Source organism: Gracilinanus agilis, chromosome 2 (genome assembly GCF_016433145.1).
Source record: "Gracilinanus agilis isolate LMUSP501 chromosome 2, AgileGrace, whole genome shotgun sequence".
NCBI lineage: Eukaryota > Metazoa > Chordata > Mammalia > Didelphimorphia > Didelphidae > Gracilinanus > Gracilinanus agilis.
The window spans coordinates 647294838-647313669 of NC_058131.1; the positions used below are offsets into that span (position 1 = coordinate 647294838).

General features: G+C 37.9%; 1 protein-coding gene and 2 non-coding genes across 3 annotated transcripts in view; 2 read left to right on the forward strand and 1 right to left on the reverse strand.

The window, feature by feature from the left end:
- Positions 1 to 18593, reverse strand: part of PIK3AP1 (phosphoinositide-3-kinase adaptor protein 1) — a 145702-nt gene extending 127109 nt beyond the window's left edge. Inside the window, exons 1-4 of the mRNA XM_044660207.1 lie at positions 18525 to 18593; positions 17735 to 18022; positions 17325 to 17514; positions 5253 to 5669 (exon numbers count right to left, since the gene is read on the reverse strand). Of these exons, the coding sequence (XP_044516142.1) occupies positions 5253 to 5669; positions 17325 to 17514; positions 17735 to 18022; positions 18525 to 18593 (964 nt within the window). The remainder of the gene's footprint in view (positions 1 to 5252; positions 5670 to 17324; positions 17515 to 17734; positions 18023 to 18524) is intronic.
- Positions 10942 to 11043, forward strand: LOC123238437. The gene has a single exon (XR_006505607.1). It is a non-coding gene; the product is annotated as a U6 spliceosomal RNA (small nuclear RNA).
- On the forward strand, positions 11775 to 11886 carry LOC123238432. The gene has a single exon (XR_006505603.1). It is a non-coding gene; the product is annotated as a U6 spliceosomal RNA (small nuclear RNA).
- Positions 18594 to 18832: the final 239 nt, after the last annotated feature.

Below are 18832 nucleotides of genomic sequence, written 5' to 3' on the forward strand. Positions count from 1 at the left end.
GTCTCTTAACCCCAATTACCTACCACCCTTCTGCTTTAGAACTGATAATTAGTATAGATCCTAAGACAAAAGGCAAGTGTTTAAAAAAAAGAAAGAAATGACCACTTATATAAGGAAAAACAGGGTTACAAAGAGATGAAACATTCCTTGCCAAAAAAAATCAGTGTCAGAGGTACAAACAAGATCCTATGCCAGACACTGAGTCATCAGTAAATCAGGCTAATCCATCTCATCCCAATTTAACTCATTCTGTCTTTCCATCTGAATTCTTATAGAGCTATTGAGTACAAGCTGCAACCAGAAAGCCCACTGATTAGTAGGTACTTAACCACAATAAGCATTAAGTGTTTACTATGTGCCAGGCAGCTCAGTGGATAGAGCATAGGACTTGAAATTAGGAAGACTCATCTCCATGAGTTCAAATACAGCCTCTGACACTTACTGGCTGTGTGACCCTGGACAAAGTACTTAACGCTGTTTGCCTTAATTTCCTCATTTGAACTATTCACTTAAAGTAAGGCTCTGAGAAAAGAGCCTGTAGGTGACTGATAGAAGTACAAAATCAGTGTGGTAGAAAGTGTGCAGGTCTTGAGGGTTTAAATCCTGCCTTATAATATTTGCTAGCTATGCAACCATTAACCTGAGTCTCTGTTTCCTCATCTGTAAAATGGGGATAAAAAATATCTTGTAGTACTGAAACAAGAGGTTATTGTGAGGTTCAAATAAGATCATCTTGGTAGAACACTTTGCAAATTTTAAAGCCCTGTGTAAAAGTCAGTTGTTGTAACTACAAATCTTTATATCACCAGAAACGGGATGAGGAGATGAGAATTCATGAAGCTACAGCAAAAGGGCGTGGTTCAGTCATTTCAGTCATGTCCACTCCTCATAATCCCATTTGGGGTTTTCCTGGCAAAGATACTGGAGTGGTTTGCATTTCCTTCTCTGGCTCATTTTACAGATGAGAGTCTAAAGCAGACAAGAGTTAGGTGACTTGCCCAAGGTAACACATTAGTAAGGGTCTGTGACCAGATTTGAATTCAGGAAGATGAGTCTTCCTGACTTCAGGCCCAGCACTCTATCCATGGTACCACCTACTTACCCACAGTTAAGTAGACGATGGCTTATTACTATTGAATAGTTAGATCATTTTAAAAGTATAGGGAGGAGATATGTCCTACTATGCTAGGTCAATAGTGAGATTTCAAGGGAGTTTTGCAAGCCCCACAGGAATCAGAATTTACAACATCCCTTTAACAATAATGTAACACCTCCCTAGAAGTTCTAAAGCCACTTAAATAATCCCCTAATTCATCACCTTAAATTTTTCCCTAGTTCCTTTATTGTCTCATTCCTCATCATCTAGTTGTCTTTACCTCTTCCAATGGGATTATGGGAGGCGCAGAAACAGAAAATAAATAAATATCTTTCACTGGAGATCTGCTATGATGAAAAAGAAATATGGCATCACCTAATGCACAGTACTTATTCTAAGCCAGAAGGTAAGGAGAAGGAAAGGAAAGAGGGAGGGATGGAGGGAGGGAGGGAGAGAGAGAGAGAGAGAGAGAGAGAGAGAGAGAGAGAGAGAGAGAGAGAGAGAGAGAGANAGAAAGAAAGAAAGAAAGAAAGAAAGAAAGAAAGAAAGAAAGAAAGAAAGAAAGAAAGAAAGAAAGAAAGAAAGAAAGGAAGGAAGGAAGGAAGGAAGAAAGAAAGAAAGAAAGAATGAGAGAGAAAACCTTCTGTAAGGATAAATATAGCCTTCATTCTGCTAAAACAAACTTCTAATGGATCCCCCTGACAGTGGTCTTATCTATCTTTAAACCATCATTCACACAAATACCAAAGAAATCTTCTCAACATGGAATACTAATGATAGAATTCTGACAATGCTATTGCTTTGCCTCCCCCACCCCTGCTCACAGAATTAAACCCATACCACTAAGTCAAGTATTCAAAGCTCCCTCCAAGACCTAATGTCTCTCTCCTTCCCTTTCCAGTCTTATTTCACATACTTACTGCATATGCTATACTCTACCCAAAGCGAACTATGTGTTGTCCCTTTAACATTCTCCAACCAGAACTTCCCTTATACCATTTCCTAAAACTCCCCTTTGTCCCAAGTATTGAAATCCTACCCAACCTTTACACCTCATCACAGATGTTGATTCATTCTTGAAGCCTTCCTTGACCCCTTCTCACTTATAAATGACCTTTCTCTAAATTTCATGTAGGGGTGTGCTAGTAAATTTTAAGGGAAAAAACAATCAAGACATTGTTAAGTTTCATTTGAATTAATGCTTTCTCCATCACTTTTGTTAAATAATCAACAAAACAATAAATCAAGCCCTAAACTATAACATTTGCCAATTTTCAAAGTGTAAATAAAGCTCACACTTTTAAGAGTCAACTTTTGTAAGCTATTTTGAGCTGGCTCCAGTATACGCCTGATTCATGTAACATTTTATATCTCTCTGATTTTTTAAATTCTATTAACATCATGCTTATCATAAGAGTTAATGCATATTTTTGTGTATGTGACAAACAGCGTGGAATAGTGAATAGGGTGCTGGACCTGGAATCAAGTATAAATGCATTTGAAATCTGCCTCTACATTTACTAAAATAAAACAATGTGACCACAGGCAAGTTTGGTAACATATCTGCACCTCAATTCTCATCTACAAAATGCGGTAATGCTATATTCAGTACTTCTCTTGCAGGCATGAAGCAAAAATCAGATGAGAGAATGTGTACTTTGCAAACCTTAAAGTAGTAGGTAGCCTTTTAGGCTTCAGTTATTTTTATATATTGGTTACCCCCCAAAAAATGTGAGCTCCATGAAGACAAAGGCTACAACTTAATTATATTTGCCTCTCCTCAAAACACCTAGCATAGCTCTTTGCAGAAAAAAGAGGTTAATAATGAGAAGAGAAGAGAAGAGAAGAGAAGAGAAGAGAAGAGAAGAGAAGAGAAGAGAAGAGAAGAGAAGAGAAGAGAAGAGAAGAGAAGAAAAGAGAAGAGAAGAGAATTCCTTTGCAACCTGTATTGGTCTTTCAGCCTCTGAGGAAGGGCGCTCTGTGCCATAATTGCAGCTGGGATGTGGGAATTTTTTCCTCCTTAAGACAGTTAGTTATTTTCTATAAGGCGGCTGCTTGTCATAGAGCCTTAGGCAAGATCATAGAATCAATGGTAGAGATAAGATTAGGCCGTCTGGGTCTCCAGACAGCTAATTCAGTGTCCTGTTCCACTATATCAAACTGCTTCACTCATAGTTTTGTTCAAAAGTTTCTTTTTAACAGAGCATAAAAGTGCGTGACTTGATATATACACACAAAACAATCCTAGAGCTATATACCATTGACAGATTTTTCTAGATTTCTAATGAGGAGGACAATTCAATAAAAGGTAAATCCCAGAAAGGAAGCTGGAAAGGAAACTGTGAATTGAGTGTCTCTGACAAAGGGATTATACAGAGTTAGAATCGCTAAATAAAAAGACAATGGACATACAATACTACATTATTGACATCATCAAGCTGATTTCCTCTTCTTCCTCTTCCTCCTATTCTCTCTTTTGTAATTCCACTTATTCCTGCACATCTGGTGAGCCTATAACCAACAGGCAGGACTCACCCAAGGTTATTTAAATCTTCAGTTATAATTATTATACCTTTCTGACTTAAGAAAGGTGATCAACACAATGACCACTCATGAAATGAAGATGCTGTATTGAATGATGAAGCATGCTATCCATCTGCTTCCTGACAATGAGGGGAAAGCCTCATGGTACAAAATGAAACATAGAATTTGGCCAAAGTGAGAATATTTTGGTCTTACAATCCATTTTTGTTCTTCCTTAGTGGGGATGGGAGTAAAGGAAGATGTGGATGAGGGAGAAAAGAAATACTTGTTAATTGAAAAACTTTTTTTTAATTTAACTTTTTGAAATTTATCTTACTGGGGACAGGTAGATGGCTCAGGGGATTGAGAGATAGACCTAGAAATGGGAGGTCCAGGTTCAAATCTAGCCTCAGACACTTCCAAGCTGTGTGACCTAGGCAAGTCACTTAATCCCCATTGCCTAGCCCTTATTACTCCTTTGCCTTGGAACCAATACTTTTAGTATTGATTTTCAGACAGAAGGTAAAGGTTTAAAAGATATTGCTAAAGGATTATTAGCTCTCAGGACAAGAATGTCACCTTAAGATCCTTCTTATTATTTGAAATACTGGATATTTAAGTTCACAGCATATTAAAACAGTCTAAATGCATAAGTGAAGAAATATTGTTATTCACATTATAAAGTAATGTTGTTCCACAGGAGTTATGACTTACCAGATATGGCTTTTTGATGCTGTTTGTTAGTTTAACACAAGCGACTCCTGTGAAGCATTTGGGGAAGTTGCATTCACTTTTGGGCCATCCTGTTCACTAACTATTAGTCTAGTGAACAAGGACCCACTTGCTCTGAAGTAGTCACTTCTCTACCAAAAAATCTGGATCATTCTTATCACATCTTACCTTCCCTTAGTTATTTAGAATATTACAAATTTTGAGATAGTTCTTTTTCAAAATCAAATTGTATTTATGAATTAACTTTCATTTTTCTCTTCTACTTCTTTTTCTCCTCCTCCTATCTTCCACCTCCAGAAAAAAAAAAAAAGAAAAAAGAAAGACCTTATAACAGATAGGTATCATCAACCAAACAAATTCTCATATTGGCCCTGTCCAAAAAAATGTCTCATTCTACATGCTAAGTCTATCACCTTTCTCTCAGGGAGAGGATAAGTATTTTTATCCTATGGCCCTCTGGAATTATGGTTGTTTATTGTACCGAACAAAATTCTTATGTTTTTTTGATGTTGTTATTATATAGCTCAGGGAAAAGAAATCAAAAGGTGAAGAAAATCCTTAACTCACTAGCGTTTTTGTTCCACAAATGGAAAATGGACAGACAGACAAAAAAAACAGATAAAAAGAGATTTTTTAAAAAAAGATTATTCTGTCTCCATCATAGCCATTTTGGTTGTTAATCATCTGATAGCATCATGTCACTTCCTGGGCACCAAAGTCAATTTTTAACTCTGAGTCACTGGCTGTAATAATTGTCCCCTTGTTAAAAGGAGAAATCCCCAGTAAGGAAAAAAGAATGATTTGCCTTGAGTTACACTGGAACGTATTTGATTTACCTAAGGAATCCAGGTTTCTGAGAAATTCTCCTCCCTTTCCCACAAACCAAAGAAGAGATAATTACCTTCTGAAAAAGCCTTCTTCACAGCAGCCACATAGGTCTCAGGATCATCATCACAAGTGAGCTCCTGCCAACAGGCCCAGTCCTCAAAGAACTCTGAGAAATCTTCACAGTCCTGTACTCCACAGAGCAACTTCACCACCCTATGGGGAGGGCACAGGACTTTCTGCAGGCTGGACAGCACGTTGGGTTTATAAAAGTTCTGAACTAGTTCCAATGACAGGAGTAAGATGATACAACGAGTGCTGAAGAAGATAGGCAAGTCCCTAGTGGGGATGGCAACCCCATGTCTCAGTTCGTAGGTCAGGGTTTGCTGGTTCCGAACCTGAGAACTGGAAAGGAAAAGATTCTGCAGATACTGACACCATTCTTCGGCATCTGAGCTGTAGATGATTAGGATATCACTCCCTGTGAGGGTTCCTGTAAAAGAACAAGACAAGTTTACATTATTTACTTTGCAGAAAGAAAAGAGCCAAAGAAATATCCAAAAATCAATGTTTATTGAATTATTCAAATGCATCCAGGATTGTGCTAGTTTCTTTGAGCATGGAGAAATGCCAGGGAAGATGGTCCTTGCTCAGAAAGTCTTAAGAAGACTTGGTATTTATGCACAAAACCATCAGAATAAGATAGTATTGGGGTTGGTTTACACGATCTCTAAGGTCCCTCCAGGTTCTAAACCAAGGAACTCACAAAGACTAAATCCCATCATGTCCAAAAATGGAAGAATCTAGTCTGAAAGGGGCAGCAGTCAGGGAGAGGCATCATGGAAGGGGTGGTATATTAACCATATCCCTAAATTTGGGTTGGATACAGATAAGTAGAAAGGACAAGGGAAGGTTTATTTGTTGATACAGATAAGTAGAAAGGACAAGGGAAGATTTGTTTTTTTTTTTAATTTATTGATACATTTTGTTTTGACACAAGACTATTCCCAAAGATCCTTACAAAGCATATGTTTGATTCCTAAATATTAGTTCATCAGTCATTAAAGGGAAGAAGGCATTTGTCCTTGAACTTTAATAGCATTTATCTGTTGGTGAACGTCAAAAGGATATGAACAACCATGTTTCCAAAAGGAGGAATGTAAACTATCACCCAAAAAAGTTCAAAATAATAATGAGAGAATTCAATAATGATCAAAGAAATGAAAATGAAAACAACCCTAAAGCTTCATCTACTGGACCCGTCAAGCTCATGAGAATATTAAATGATGGGAAAACTTATTGTTAGAGGGGCTAAGGGAAGGGAGACATATTAATTTATGCCTAATGGAACTGTGAATTGGTTTAACCATTCTGGAAAACTATCTGAATGAAACATTAAAATCATTTGGACATTTGATTACTCTGTTTATGTTCCAAGAAGTTTACTGAAAGTAAAAAAAGACCAATATATGCAAGACTGTCCATAGCAGTATTTTTCATGATAACAAGAATGATAGGGAAGAGATTGAACAAATTATAGCTTGAAAATTTAATGGAATCATTGTTGTGCTATAAGGAATGAGAAATATGAATAATTAAGAGAAAAATGGAAAAACATTTTAGGAAGGGATGCAATAGGAAGAAACAGGTCATGAGAATAACATGTACAATGGCTATACAATAAAAATAATGTCAAAATGGATAAGCTACAAAACTCAAGCCAGATCCAATGGTACAGTGCTATCAGAGTTCATGGACACATGCCTTCTTTCTGTTAATGATTGAAACTAATAGTTGTGGACAAAACATATGCTTTCTAAAGGTCTTTGGGAAATGCCTTATGTCAAAATAAAATGTATCAATTCAAATAAAAAACCTTACCTTGTCCTGTCAATCCATACCCTTACTAGTTAAAGTACTACTTCTTTCACAAAGGTTTTCCCAAAGTATTCCTATTCAGATTGGATTCCTTCATCTTTGGACATGATAGGATTTAGTACTTGAAGGTTTTAGAACCTGAAGGACTCTTAGAGGTCATGTAGTCTAACCCCAATGCCATCTTACTCTAGGATTGTTTTGTGTGTATATGCCAAGTTTCCCCAACTTGATTGTAAAGTCTTTATAGGCAAGAGCCATCTTCCCTGGCCTCCTTCCACCCTCAGAGTAACTACCACAAAGAAAGAATCTGTAGATCTCTTTCAATAATGAATGTTGATTCAAAAATTTATATTTTAGAAATCTGACTTTTATAATTTAATGCAAAGATTTCCCCCAATTAACACATTTCTTTCTTTCATATCTTTTCTTCCAATTCCAGTGCTATTCATCTTATTTACACAAAAGCTTTAAAATCTATATAATAGAGGTGATTTTTTTTATTTTTTATGATCTTTTCTATTCCATGTCTAATAAGAAATTTTTTCTGTTTACAAAATTGTAAAATACATAACCTACAGGGGGCAGCTGGGTAGCTCAGTGGATTGAGAGCCAAGCCTAGAGATGGGAGGTCCTAGGTTCAAATCTGGCCTCAGACCCTTCCTAGCTGTGTGACCCTGGGCAAGTCACTTGACCCCCATTGCCTACCCTTACCACTCTTCTGCCTTGGAACCAATACACAGTATTGACTCCAAGACGGAAGGTAAGGGTTTAAAAAAAATTTAAAAAAAAAAATATATATATATATATATAACCTGCCATTGTCCTTTAATGTTGGCATAATATAATTTTATATGTAGATAATATATCTATGTAGATAATTTGTTGTGGTATAAGACATAAAACATAGATCTAATATTATTTTATTCATCCTGTTTTCCTACTTTCCTGATGGTTTTAACCAAATAAAGTCCTTTTCCCAGTAGTCTCTGTTCTTAGATTCATGAAATGCTAATCTACCTTGAGCATGTCTATATTTTTTGCTTATTTCACCTATCCCACTAATTTACTTTTCCAATTTTTATCCTGTACAAGACAAAGATATAATGATACCAGCATCTTCTCTCTATTTTTTTTTTCATTAAATATCTGAGAATTCTGGAACAATTTCTTTCCATTAATTTTGGGAGTTTGTCTAATTCTATAAAGTATTACTTTGTTGATTTGATTGGTATGGCAATTAAATCTAAAGTGTAATTTGGATAAATTATTATTTTTACCAACTTAATATGGCTTATATATGAACACTGAATCCAACTTACCTATTTTATTTCTTTTTTTATTTTAATTTTGAATATTTTCCCATAGTTACATGAATGTGCTAATATAATCTCTTCAAAAATAGTTTAATTTTTTTAAATCAACATTTTTTTTAAATTTTAAACCTTTACCTTCTGTCTTAGAATCAATACTATATATTGGTTCCAAGGCAGAAAAGTGGTAAAGGATAGGAAATAGGAGTTAAGTGACTTACTCAGGGTCACACAGCTAGGGAGTGTCTGAGCTCATATTTGAACTCTAGGCATGACTCTCAATCCATTAAGCCATCTTGCTGACCCCAAGTCTACATTCATTATTGAGAGAAAACTACAGATCGTTTCTGGGCAGCTAGATAATGCAGTGGATAGAGTGCTAATCTTGGAGTCAGGACGATCTGTATTCAAATTTGACTTCACTTAGCTGTGTGAAGCCAGGCAAGTGTTTTGTCAGAGGCTTTTTCTGTGTTTATCATATAAGTAGGTGATTTTTGTTGATATGTTATTAACATGAATGTGCTAATATGATCGCTTTGAAAATATTTTATTTAGTTTTTTGAATAAACATTTATTATTAAGATCTACAGATTCTTTTGGAGCAGCTAGTCATTAGAGGGCTTCCTGGGTTCAAATCTGACCTCAGATATTTCCTAGCTGTGTGACTCTGGAAAATTACTTTTACTTAACCTTGTTTGCCTCAGCATCTGGAAAATGAGCTCAAAAAGAAAATGACAAACCACTCCAGTATCTTTGCCAAGAAAACCTCAAATGAGAAAAGAAAAAGAGTTATACATGATTGAACAAGAGATTCTTTATTTCTTCCTGGTTAGAGTATCAGAACCATATTTATCTAACATATGGTTTATGATGAATTATCTTCCTTCTTCATTTTTGCAAACAGTTTATATATAGCAACATTTTTTTGAATATTTGATGTAATTAATTTGAAAATGAATCCCCAACTCAGTCCCTTTCTCCCCACTCTCTACCTTTGGGATTAATTCATAGCATGCTAGATTTCTCTTTCTGAGGCTGGTTCCAATTCTCTATTTCCTGTTTTATTTATACAGGTATTTTGTTTTTACAATTATTCATTCATTTTATTAGTGTTCAATTTTATAGTTATACAATTGGACATAATAGACTTTAACAATTTCCTCTCCATTTTTTGTGAATTCTCCTTTCTCATTTTTATCATGTAAATTTAATTTTTTTCTTTTATTTTTCTTACTATTTGTCATCTTTTTTGTACCTCCTCCAATAAATGACGATGCCAACCTTAGGCTTGTCAGCTAAAGGGCCCATCATCAGAAAGTAAAATTACTGTCTAGTAATATTTTTTTATTTTCCTGCCCCTCAAAAGCCATCTCACTAGGTCAACTTACTGGCCAGGGTTTTATTTCATATTTGGTGTTATTAAGCAACTAATTTCATGAGAGGCATTCTTGGAGGCATTTGTAAGTTATCCCATTTCACAATAATTTGACATAAAAAATGTCTAATATTGTATGTGCTGAGAATTTGGTTCATTGTCAGACTCTAAGAAGAATGCCACCTTAAGAAGAATTTGAATTTTCCATATCTTCTTCTCATGAAGAACTTGTAGACTTTGACCCATCATCATCTTTAAAATACTCTGGAGACCAGTTTTTGAAAATCTAAAGAATACTGTTCTTTAATTCACCATGATAGAATAAATAAGCTAGAAGGAGGGGCAAACATGGACAGGGATTTGTGTTCCTGAGCCAGAAATTAGAGATGCAGCATGATACAGTGGGAACAGTAGAAGATTTGATGTCAGAAGATCTCCATTCAAATCTCTTTTCTGCAGGTCACCAAACTCCCACAGGCTGAATGTAGCAGCAAAACTCCAAGTGCAGCTAAATCAGATTAAAATATAAGGGGGAAAGGGGAAAGGGTGTTCATTGATTCTAAGATGGAAGGGCTAGGGTTTTTTTTTAAAAGAAACTATAATTGGAGAGCAGCTAGGTGGGCTCTAAGTCAGGCTTAGAGCCAGGAGGTCCTAGGTTCAAATATGACCTCAGACATTTCTTAGCTGTGTGACCCTGGACAAGTCACTTAACCCCAATTACCTAGACCTTACCACTCTTCTCCCTTGGAACTAATACTTAATATTGATTCTAAGGTGGAAGGTGAGGGTCATAAAAAAAAGTGTAATTGGGAAAGGTTTAACAAAATGAATTAAAATTAAATACAGCAAATTAAAACATCATGTTCATTGATGACTTTCTAAGATCATGTGCCATGGCAGAGATTAGTTACTAGTTGAGTTTGACAGCATTCACCTAAATTACTGCCTGAAGAAACATGGATAAGACAGCTGTAGAGTAGGTATTAATATCCTTTGGTAAAAGGAGTTTCCTATAACATTTAAATCATAGATCTGGCCCCCCTTTCCCTTATCCAAAACAATGAAAAGGCAGGGATACGTACATAGATTTATTTCCATCAAAAACCATTAAAGGTTCTTGCACAGATATACAGAAGGAAAAAAAATCCCCTATCCATGATCCTATCCAAAATCCTATCCCCAAACCAGTCATTTCCTATTTGATGCTCACCTCACCAACATGTATATTAGAATTAGAATAATACAGATTAGAATGGCCTCTATTCAAGGATGGCACACAAATTCATGATGTTCCATGTTTTTTTTATTATTATTACTAAAAGGCTTTTAAACAAAATAAAATTTTTTAAAAATCTCCTATCCATGATGGCTCAGGGTTCCAAGACAGTTGAGGTTTTACTATAGGATGATTGGGGTTAAATTCAAATGACTTGGAACCTAAGTTCTATAGTCACCTAGTGACTATAGAAGAAACATTTCAAAGGAAGTGGTTAACATCACAACTAACTTTTCCACCACCAGCATGTCACATGATTTGGGGGCAATTTACTCAATCCTACAATTAGATTCTTTTGTCACCTTCTTTGACTTGCTGAGCTTTTGTCCGAGAAATTGGAGAAGATTTCATTTATTTATTGGTTCCTTTGTTTATTTAGGTTTTTTCCCCATGTTTCCATGATTCATTTTCTTTCCTTCCCCTCTTCCCTCCCTGCTCCCAAAGCCAACAAGCAATTCCACTGAGTTGTACAAATGCTATCACTTGTGGAGAAGACCTTTCAAAAAAAAAGAGGACTTAAGGTCCTCTCATGATGGGTTGGATGACATCCCAATGCTAGATTTAAAAATCCTAGGTCAGCAAGTGTCACCAGCACAGGGGATGTCCCATCCATCCACCATAATTCCCTTTAACTATAAATCACTTCCTTGAGTATATCAAACCACTTCTGCTTTTCCCTTCCATGAGGAACTAAATATCTTATGGGGAAACCAGTGATAGAAATGGAAGGAAATCCTATCCTCAAACCAGTCATTTCCTATTTGATGCTCACCTCACCCATATGTATATTAGAATTAGAATAATACAGATAAGATTAGAATGGCCTCTATTCAAGGATGGCACACAAATTCATGGTGTTCCATGGGGTTTTTTTTAGATTAAAAGGCTTTTAAACAAAACAAAATCAATTTAGCTATATAGAAGAATAGCAATTTCTCTGATAGAGTTCATTTTAAGCTAGATTAGGAACTGATTTAAAATTTAAGAGTAGTAGACATTCTCTAGTTGGCAAATGATCAAAGGATGTGAACAGGCAGTTTTCAGAGAAGAAATCCAAGCTATCAATAGTCATATGAAAAAAATGTCACTAATAGAGAGAATAGAGCAAATCACCAACTGATAAATGGTCAAAGAATGAGAACAGGCAGTTATAAAAAGAAAAAAAATCCAAGCCATCCATAGTTATATGAAAAAATTTTCTAAATCACTAATGATAAAAGCTATTCTTCAGTTGATAAATGGTCAAAGGATGCAAACCAGCAGTTTTAAGAAAAAGAAATCCGAGGTTTAGTAGTCATATAAAAAAATTCTTAATCACTAATATTTAGGGAAATGCAAATTGAAATTATTATGAGGTGCCACCTCATATCCATCAGATTGGCAAAGTTGACAAAAAAAAAAAAGGAAAATGATAAATGTTGAAAAGTCTTTGAGAAAATAATTACATTAATGTACTTTTGATAGAGCTATGAACTGATCCACCCATTATGGAAAGCCATTTGATATTATACCCCCAGGGGGCAGCTAGGTGGCTCAATGGATAGGGATGAGGCCTAGAGATGGGAGGTCCTGAGTTCAAATATGACCTAAGATTCTTCCTATGTGAACCTGGGCAAGTCACTTAACTTCCATTGCCTAGCCCTTACCACTCTTTTGCCTTAGAACTAATAAACAGTATTGATTCTAAGACAGATGATAAAGACTTATAAATACATAAATAAATAAAATTTTTAAAAGAAACTATGCCCCCAAAGCTATTAAATTTTAAGTAAATACCCTTTGATCCAGCAATATCACCACTAGACTGGTAAGATGAAAGAAAAAAGGAAAAAGATGCATATGCATAAGATACTTATAGCAACTCTGCACTATCAAAAAATTCTAAATTTAGAGAATGCCCATCAATTGGGGAAGGGCTGAACAAGTCATTGTATATGAATATAATTAAATTCTATAATGTGGTAAGAAATGATGAAAAGGATGACTTCAGAGGAACCAGAGAAGACTTGTATAAAGAAGAGTAAAATAAGCAGAGCAAGAGAACAATTTATAACATGAGGGCAACATAATAACAACAATATTGTAAAGACAATCAATTCTGAAAATCCTAGGTTCTCTAATCAACACACGGATTGTTTCCTAAGGATTCACAATGAAACAGCTACCCAAACTCCTGATAGAGGTGATAGTCTCAGAAGGCAGTTGAGACATAATTTTTGGGACTTGGCTAATAAAGGAATTTGTTTTGCTTGATATTACCTATCGAAGGAGATTTTCTTTTTCTTGTTTTCTCAGTGAGATATGGGGAAAGGTAGATGGATACTGTGTATTGGTTCCAAGGCAGAAGAGAAGTAAGATCTAGAAAATGGGAGTTAAGTGACTTGGCCTGGGTCACATAGCTAGGAAGTATCTGAGGTCAAATTTGAACCCAGGAACTCCCATATTTGGGAGTGAACCTAAATTTGAACCCAGGAACTCCCATTTTTGGGCCAGGCTCTCAAACCACTGAACCACCTAGCTACCCCCGATATTGATATTTTTAAAACTATAAGTTAAATACATAAATAAAACATTAAAATAATCCTATTTCCTTTATCATAATGGATTTTAGGGCTACCAGTGGAAAATGACAACTGGAAAGAGCTCAGCTAATTAGTATGGGTGTCAAAAACCCTTTGAAAGAATCATTTTCTAAAATGGACTTTTTTTCTTTAATGGTCCCTATGCCTCCAGACCTCATATAGTATATCTGGGCATTCAGTGGTATAACTACAGCAAGAATCATCACTAGCCATGGACAGACAACGTGAAATATCATGACAGACAATACCAGAACTCACTTTCAGGTTCCAGATCAATCAAATCGCTAAGGATCTACCTCTGGTCCCAGAGTATGAATTATGGGGTTCTGCTGGGTTCCTCTGCTTCCCTTCTAAGACGTGTCCCTCTCCATCCACCTTGAAGGCAGAATGGAGATTGGGGGTGGTTATGGGAGGGAGCCACAAATTGTGTCCTCTCACATGTGGTACTGCATTTTATAAATACACATATTTTCAGAGTCAGAGAAATCTGTTCTCTATGAAATATAGATATTTATTTTGTAATGTCAGATCCCATAGTTTGCAATAAAAGCTAAAAACCTTTGATGGGCAGTAATTTTCAAGCAGCACAATTTTCAAACCTCGACTGAGTCTTCCATTGACCAGAGGAGTGTTTCATTCTTATTCACTAAATGACTCCCAACATGTTGGATAGGACTTTAGAGAGCATCTAATTAATTAGGCACATTATAATAGTTTCCTCCTTAATTCAATAATCAAAATTTCCCTTCCTCAAGCCCAGCAATGCAAAGGAATCATACATAGAAGGTTAAGAAAAAGAATCTCTAGATGTGAAGTCAGAAAACCTTGGTTCAAGACCTCAGTAACACTTGCAGATGTGTGATCCTGATTGAGTCACTGCTCCAGGTCTTCATTTCCTCATAAGTAAAATGGGGACAGTGTTAAGTGTGGTTATCCACTTCACCAAGTTATTAGGAGAAAGTGGTTTAGGAAATCATAAAGCTAAATGTAATTATTGCAAACATGAATAGAGTACAGTACTTTTAAAATCTACAAAATATCCTGTTTGAACTTCACAACAACTCTGAGAGGTATGTGCTATTATTATTTTCATTTTAGAGAGGAAAAATCTAAGCCTGGGAGATTCAGCCTTCTTTTCACTACATAAAAAGATCAAGGGAGTTGTTGTTCAGTTATGTCCAACTCTCGACGATGCTCTTTTGGAGTTTTCTTAGCAAAGATACTGGTTAAGTTTGCCATTTCTTTCCTCTAGCTCATTTTATATAGAAGGAACTGAGGCAAAGAGGGGTAAGTGACTAGGCCAGGGTCAAAGAGCTAGTAAGTATCTGAAGCCAGATATGAACTCATAAAAATGAATCTTCCTGACTCCAAGCCCTGTGCTCTAGCCACTGTCACCTAGCTGCCCTCCAAATTACTCTATCTACTGCCAAAGTCCAGATCGCAGTTCAAGAATGGTTGTCAGAATGTGGTTAGTTTCTTCTTTCAAACAAAGGACCATTCATGTATACAGAACCAAGAATATCAGCAATCTAGCAAACCTCAAAGCCTCTGCTCTCAGAAGGTGGGAGAAGTAGACTCTCTTCGTTGGATAACAGAATTCGCCCAGATCTTTTAATAATGCCACCTAACATTTAAAAATGGAAACCTTCTAAAAAAATACTATCCCCTCCATTTCTCTCCTTATTCTTTTTTTTTTAACCCATACCTTATTTCTTAGTATCCATTTTAAAACAGAGTGACAAGGGCTAGGCAATAGGGGTTAGGTAGCTTGCTCAGGGTCACACAGCTAGGAAGTATCTGAGCTCACATTTGAACCCAGGACTTCCTAACTCCAGGCCTGATGCTCTATCCATTGTGCTACCTAACTGCCACTCTCTTCTTATTCTTACATTTCTTAATTACATTTTAATCTGGTTAAGACTTGAAGTTTGCTACATCTGACTTGGTGCATAGAGAGCTAGCCTAAGAATATAAAAGATCTAGGTTCAAGTCCACCTTTTGATCCAAAGTTGAAATTCTGGGCAACTTATTGAACTGCTTAGTGAAATTCTCTAAGACTAGGTTGTGGGAGAGCTTACCAGTACTTGGTTTTCTCACCAGCATTTTTCTACATCAATTATTTTGTCATCGTTCAGTCATTCATTCAGATTTGACTCTTCCTGAATCAGATAGGTCTAAAGATTTTTTTTAATGTCTACTACTACTACTACTATTGACTTACCTACATTTATAAAGTTTATCCCATGGCAAGGTTAAGAAATGACCCCAAGATTGGCATAGTAAAACAGAAAAGGATCATAGGTCCATATGGCCTCCACTTCTTCCTATTTCTAAAAGAATTCCACAAAGACCACACATGAAAATAAAAGATGGGGAAGGGAGGGCAGCTAGGTGGCACAGTGGATACAATGTTAGGCCTAATGTCAAGAGGACCCAGGTTCAAATATGGCCTCAGATACTTCCTAACTGTGTGACCCTGGACAAGTCATTTAATCTCATTTGCCCAACCCTTGCCCTTCTGTTTTAGAGTTGTTACATAAACAGAAAATAAGGGTTTAAAAAAAGAAAGATGGATGGAAGGAAGGAAGGAAGGAAGGAAGGAAGGAAGGAAGGAAGGAAGGAAGGAAGGAATGTGTTTGAGACCACATTTAAACTCAAATATTCATTACTCAAGACCCAGTGCTCTATCCACTGAATCACCTAATAGCCTAGTTTATCACATAGTAGGTGCTTAATAAATGTTTCAGTCCTTGATTGATCTATTGCAAATTATAATTTGCATAGCTTTCTTCACAACAATCTTTGAGGAAAATAATGAAAATATTTTTATACCGACTTTGCATATTAGGAAACTCAGTTTCAGAAAGGTGAAAAACCTTGTCCTAGGAAATAGGGTAGCAAATAGCTACACATGGGATGATGAGATCACTGAATTGCTGGAAGGCAATTTTGAGATCTTCTAATACAACTCTCTCGTTTTGCAGATGAATAAAGTGAAAAAAGGTCCAAGGTCACAAAAGATTCCAACCCAAATCACAGAGCTAGAATTGATCAGCAAACATTTATTAAGCACAATTATGTGCCAGGCACTGTGCTAAATGCTGGAGGTACAAAGAAGGGCAAAAGACAGTTCCTGCTCTTAAGGAGCTCACAGTCTAATGAGAGACACAAACAACTTTCTACACACAAGTTGTAGACAGGATATGTTAGAACTATTCTATGGAGGAAAGAAACTAGAATGAAGAGAAATCTGGAAAGACTTCTTGTAGAAGTTGGAATTTTAGGTGGGACTTTAGGGAAACCATGAAAGCAAAGCAGCAGAAATGAGGAGAGAGAATTACAGGCATAAAAAACAGCTAGGGAGATTCCTGAAATAGGGAAATGGAGTACCTTGTGTGAAGAAGAGCAAGGATGTCAGTGTCACTGGCAAGGTGAGGGAGCCATCATGCCTAATAGCTCACTCCTCTTCGTTTTTCAGATGAGGATACTGAGGCACAGAGAAGTTAGATAACTTGCCTAGAGATCATCTAATAAATGTCTCAGGCAGAATTTGAAACTGGTGCTCTATCGATGGACCCTACCACACTGCCCCTCAGAGCCAACCTTATTTACACTAAATGGAACTTCCTCAAAGACCAAGGCAGAATTCTTGCCAAATAACACAGATCTCTTCTGACTTCTCTTTCCTTCACTTTGGTCATTTTTAGCCTTAGTCAAGACAGGTTACGAGGACTCCGAGAACGAATAAAAATCTGGGCGGGGTGGGGGGTTGGGGGTGGGGGAAGAGTCTGGGAAACGCTAGTTAACAATTCTTGGCCGGGCGTGGGACTGTGCAGGTGCCAGGTCCCGGACGGGATGCAGAGGAAAGGAGGGTGAGCAGGGCACCCAAGTTGCCCAAAAGAGAGAACACACCAGCTCTAGGGAAAGGCAAGGGGCCCCGAGGGTTGTCGGAGAGGCAGCTGGGGGCTTGGGTGACAGAGTCCTCTGGAGCTCATGGGATTCGAGCAGAGGAGGACGGTTGGGTCCAGAGAAGGAAGAACTGCTGTAGTGGGCTCAGGGGAGGTGGAAACAAGGAACTGACCTGCGGTTGCCATGGCAGAGGCTGGAGGGGAGCCCTGCTCACATCCCGGGCGGTACTGGGATCTCCTGTAATCCTGTCGAGGCCGGGCTGGAGGCCAGAGAGAGGCAGGGAGGTTGTAGCTTCAGTAGCGTGGACTCCAGCTTTGATCTCCGACTGGGGCTGTACTGGAGCAGCGCTTCCCTGAGCCGTCGGGGGCGGAGAGACTGACCTGCCCCGCCTCCTTGGGCCGGCTGCTGCGGTAGCCACTGCGGCCACAGCGGCGGCGGCCTCTGGGCCAGCGGGGTGGGGGAGAGGCCCAAAGGGGCAGGCAGCCCAGCTGCCTCTCCGCGGGCAGGCAGCACCACCTGGAGTTCGACGCCGTTGGAGAGGGGAAGTGAGAGTTGGGGGCAGACCCGGGAGTCCTCTCCCTCTTCTCTGACACACCTCCCCCGCCCCCTATCTGTCTTCCCCACACCCTCAGGCAGGCTATATAATTGGGACAGAACCAGTCAAGCCCTCCTGGGTGTCCCCCAAATCCCTCTGCCCACAGCCTTAAAAGACAATCTGACAACGTAGGGAAATGGAAAAACCTGAAAGCCCCCATTTTGTCTTGGGAATTGGGGGCAAGAGGTTTAGAAGTATGTACATGAGCACCAGCTGGCAGATATTCCTTTGGGGTTACCTCTCTGAGCTAGTGCCCTAGGCAGGAAATGTAGCTGGCGGTAGGGTGGGGAGAGGAGGAGAAAGAGAAGGGGTGATTCTCTTGGGAACTGGTCCCCCAGGGGACAACTTTGCCTTTGAGTTCCCTTCAGTTACCTTTCCGCAGACTCCTTAGGGACTTGGCCCCTTACTATATTTCTCCTTTACCCTTCCTCCTAAGTCTCTTTTTCCCTCCTGCCCCATCAACCCTTGGGCAGCAGGTTCTGGGCTAGACATGGGCACCAAGTCCTAAACCTAGGAAATGGGTGACAGTGGGAGGCGGTGGCACCATTAAATGCTATATGAAATTCAGGTTAATACTTGTAGACTGTCTGTGGCATGAGGTAATGAAGAGTGAAACAAGCCGGACCAAGGGAACGTTATCTACAGCTACAGATTTAATATTTGAAGAATAACTTGTGAATGTTTGTCGCCAGAGAACAAACTGAGAAGTGGAAACACGAAAGACATCATCT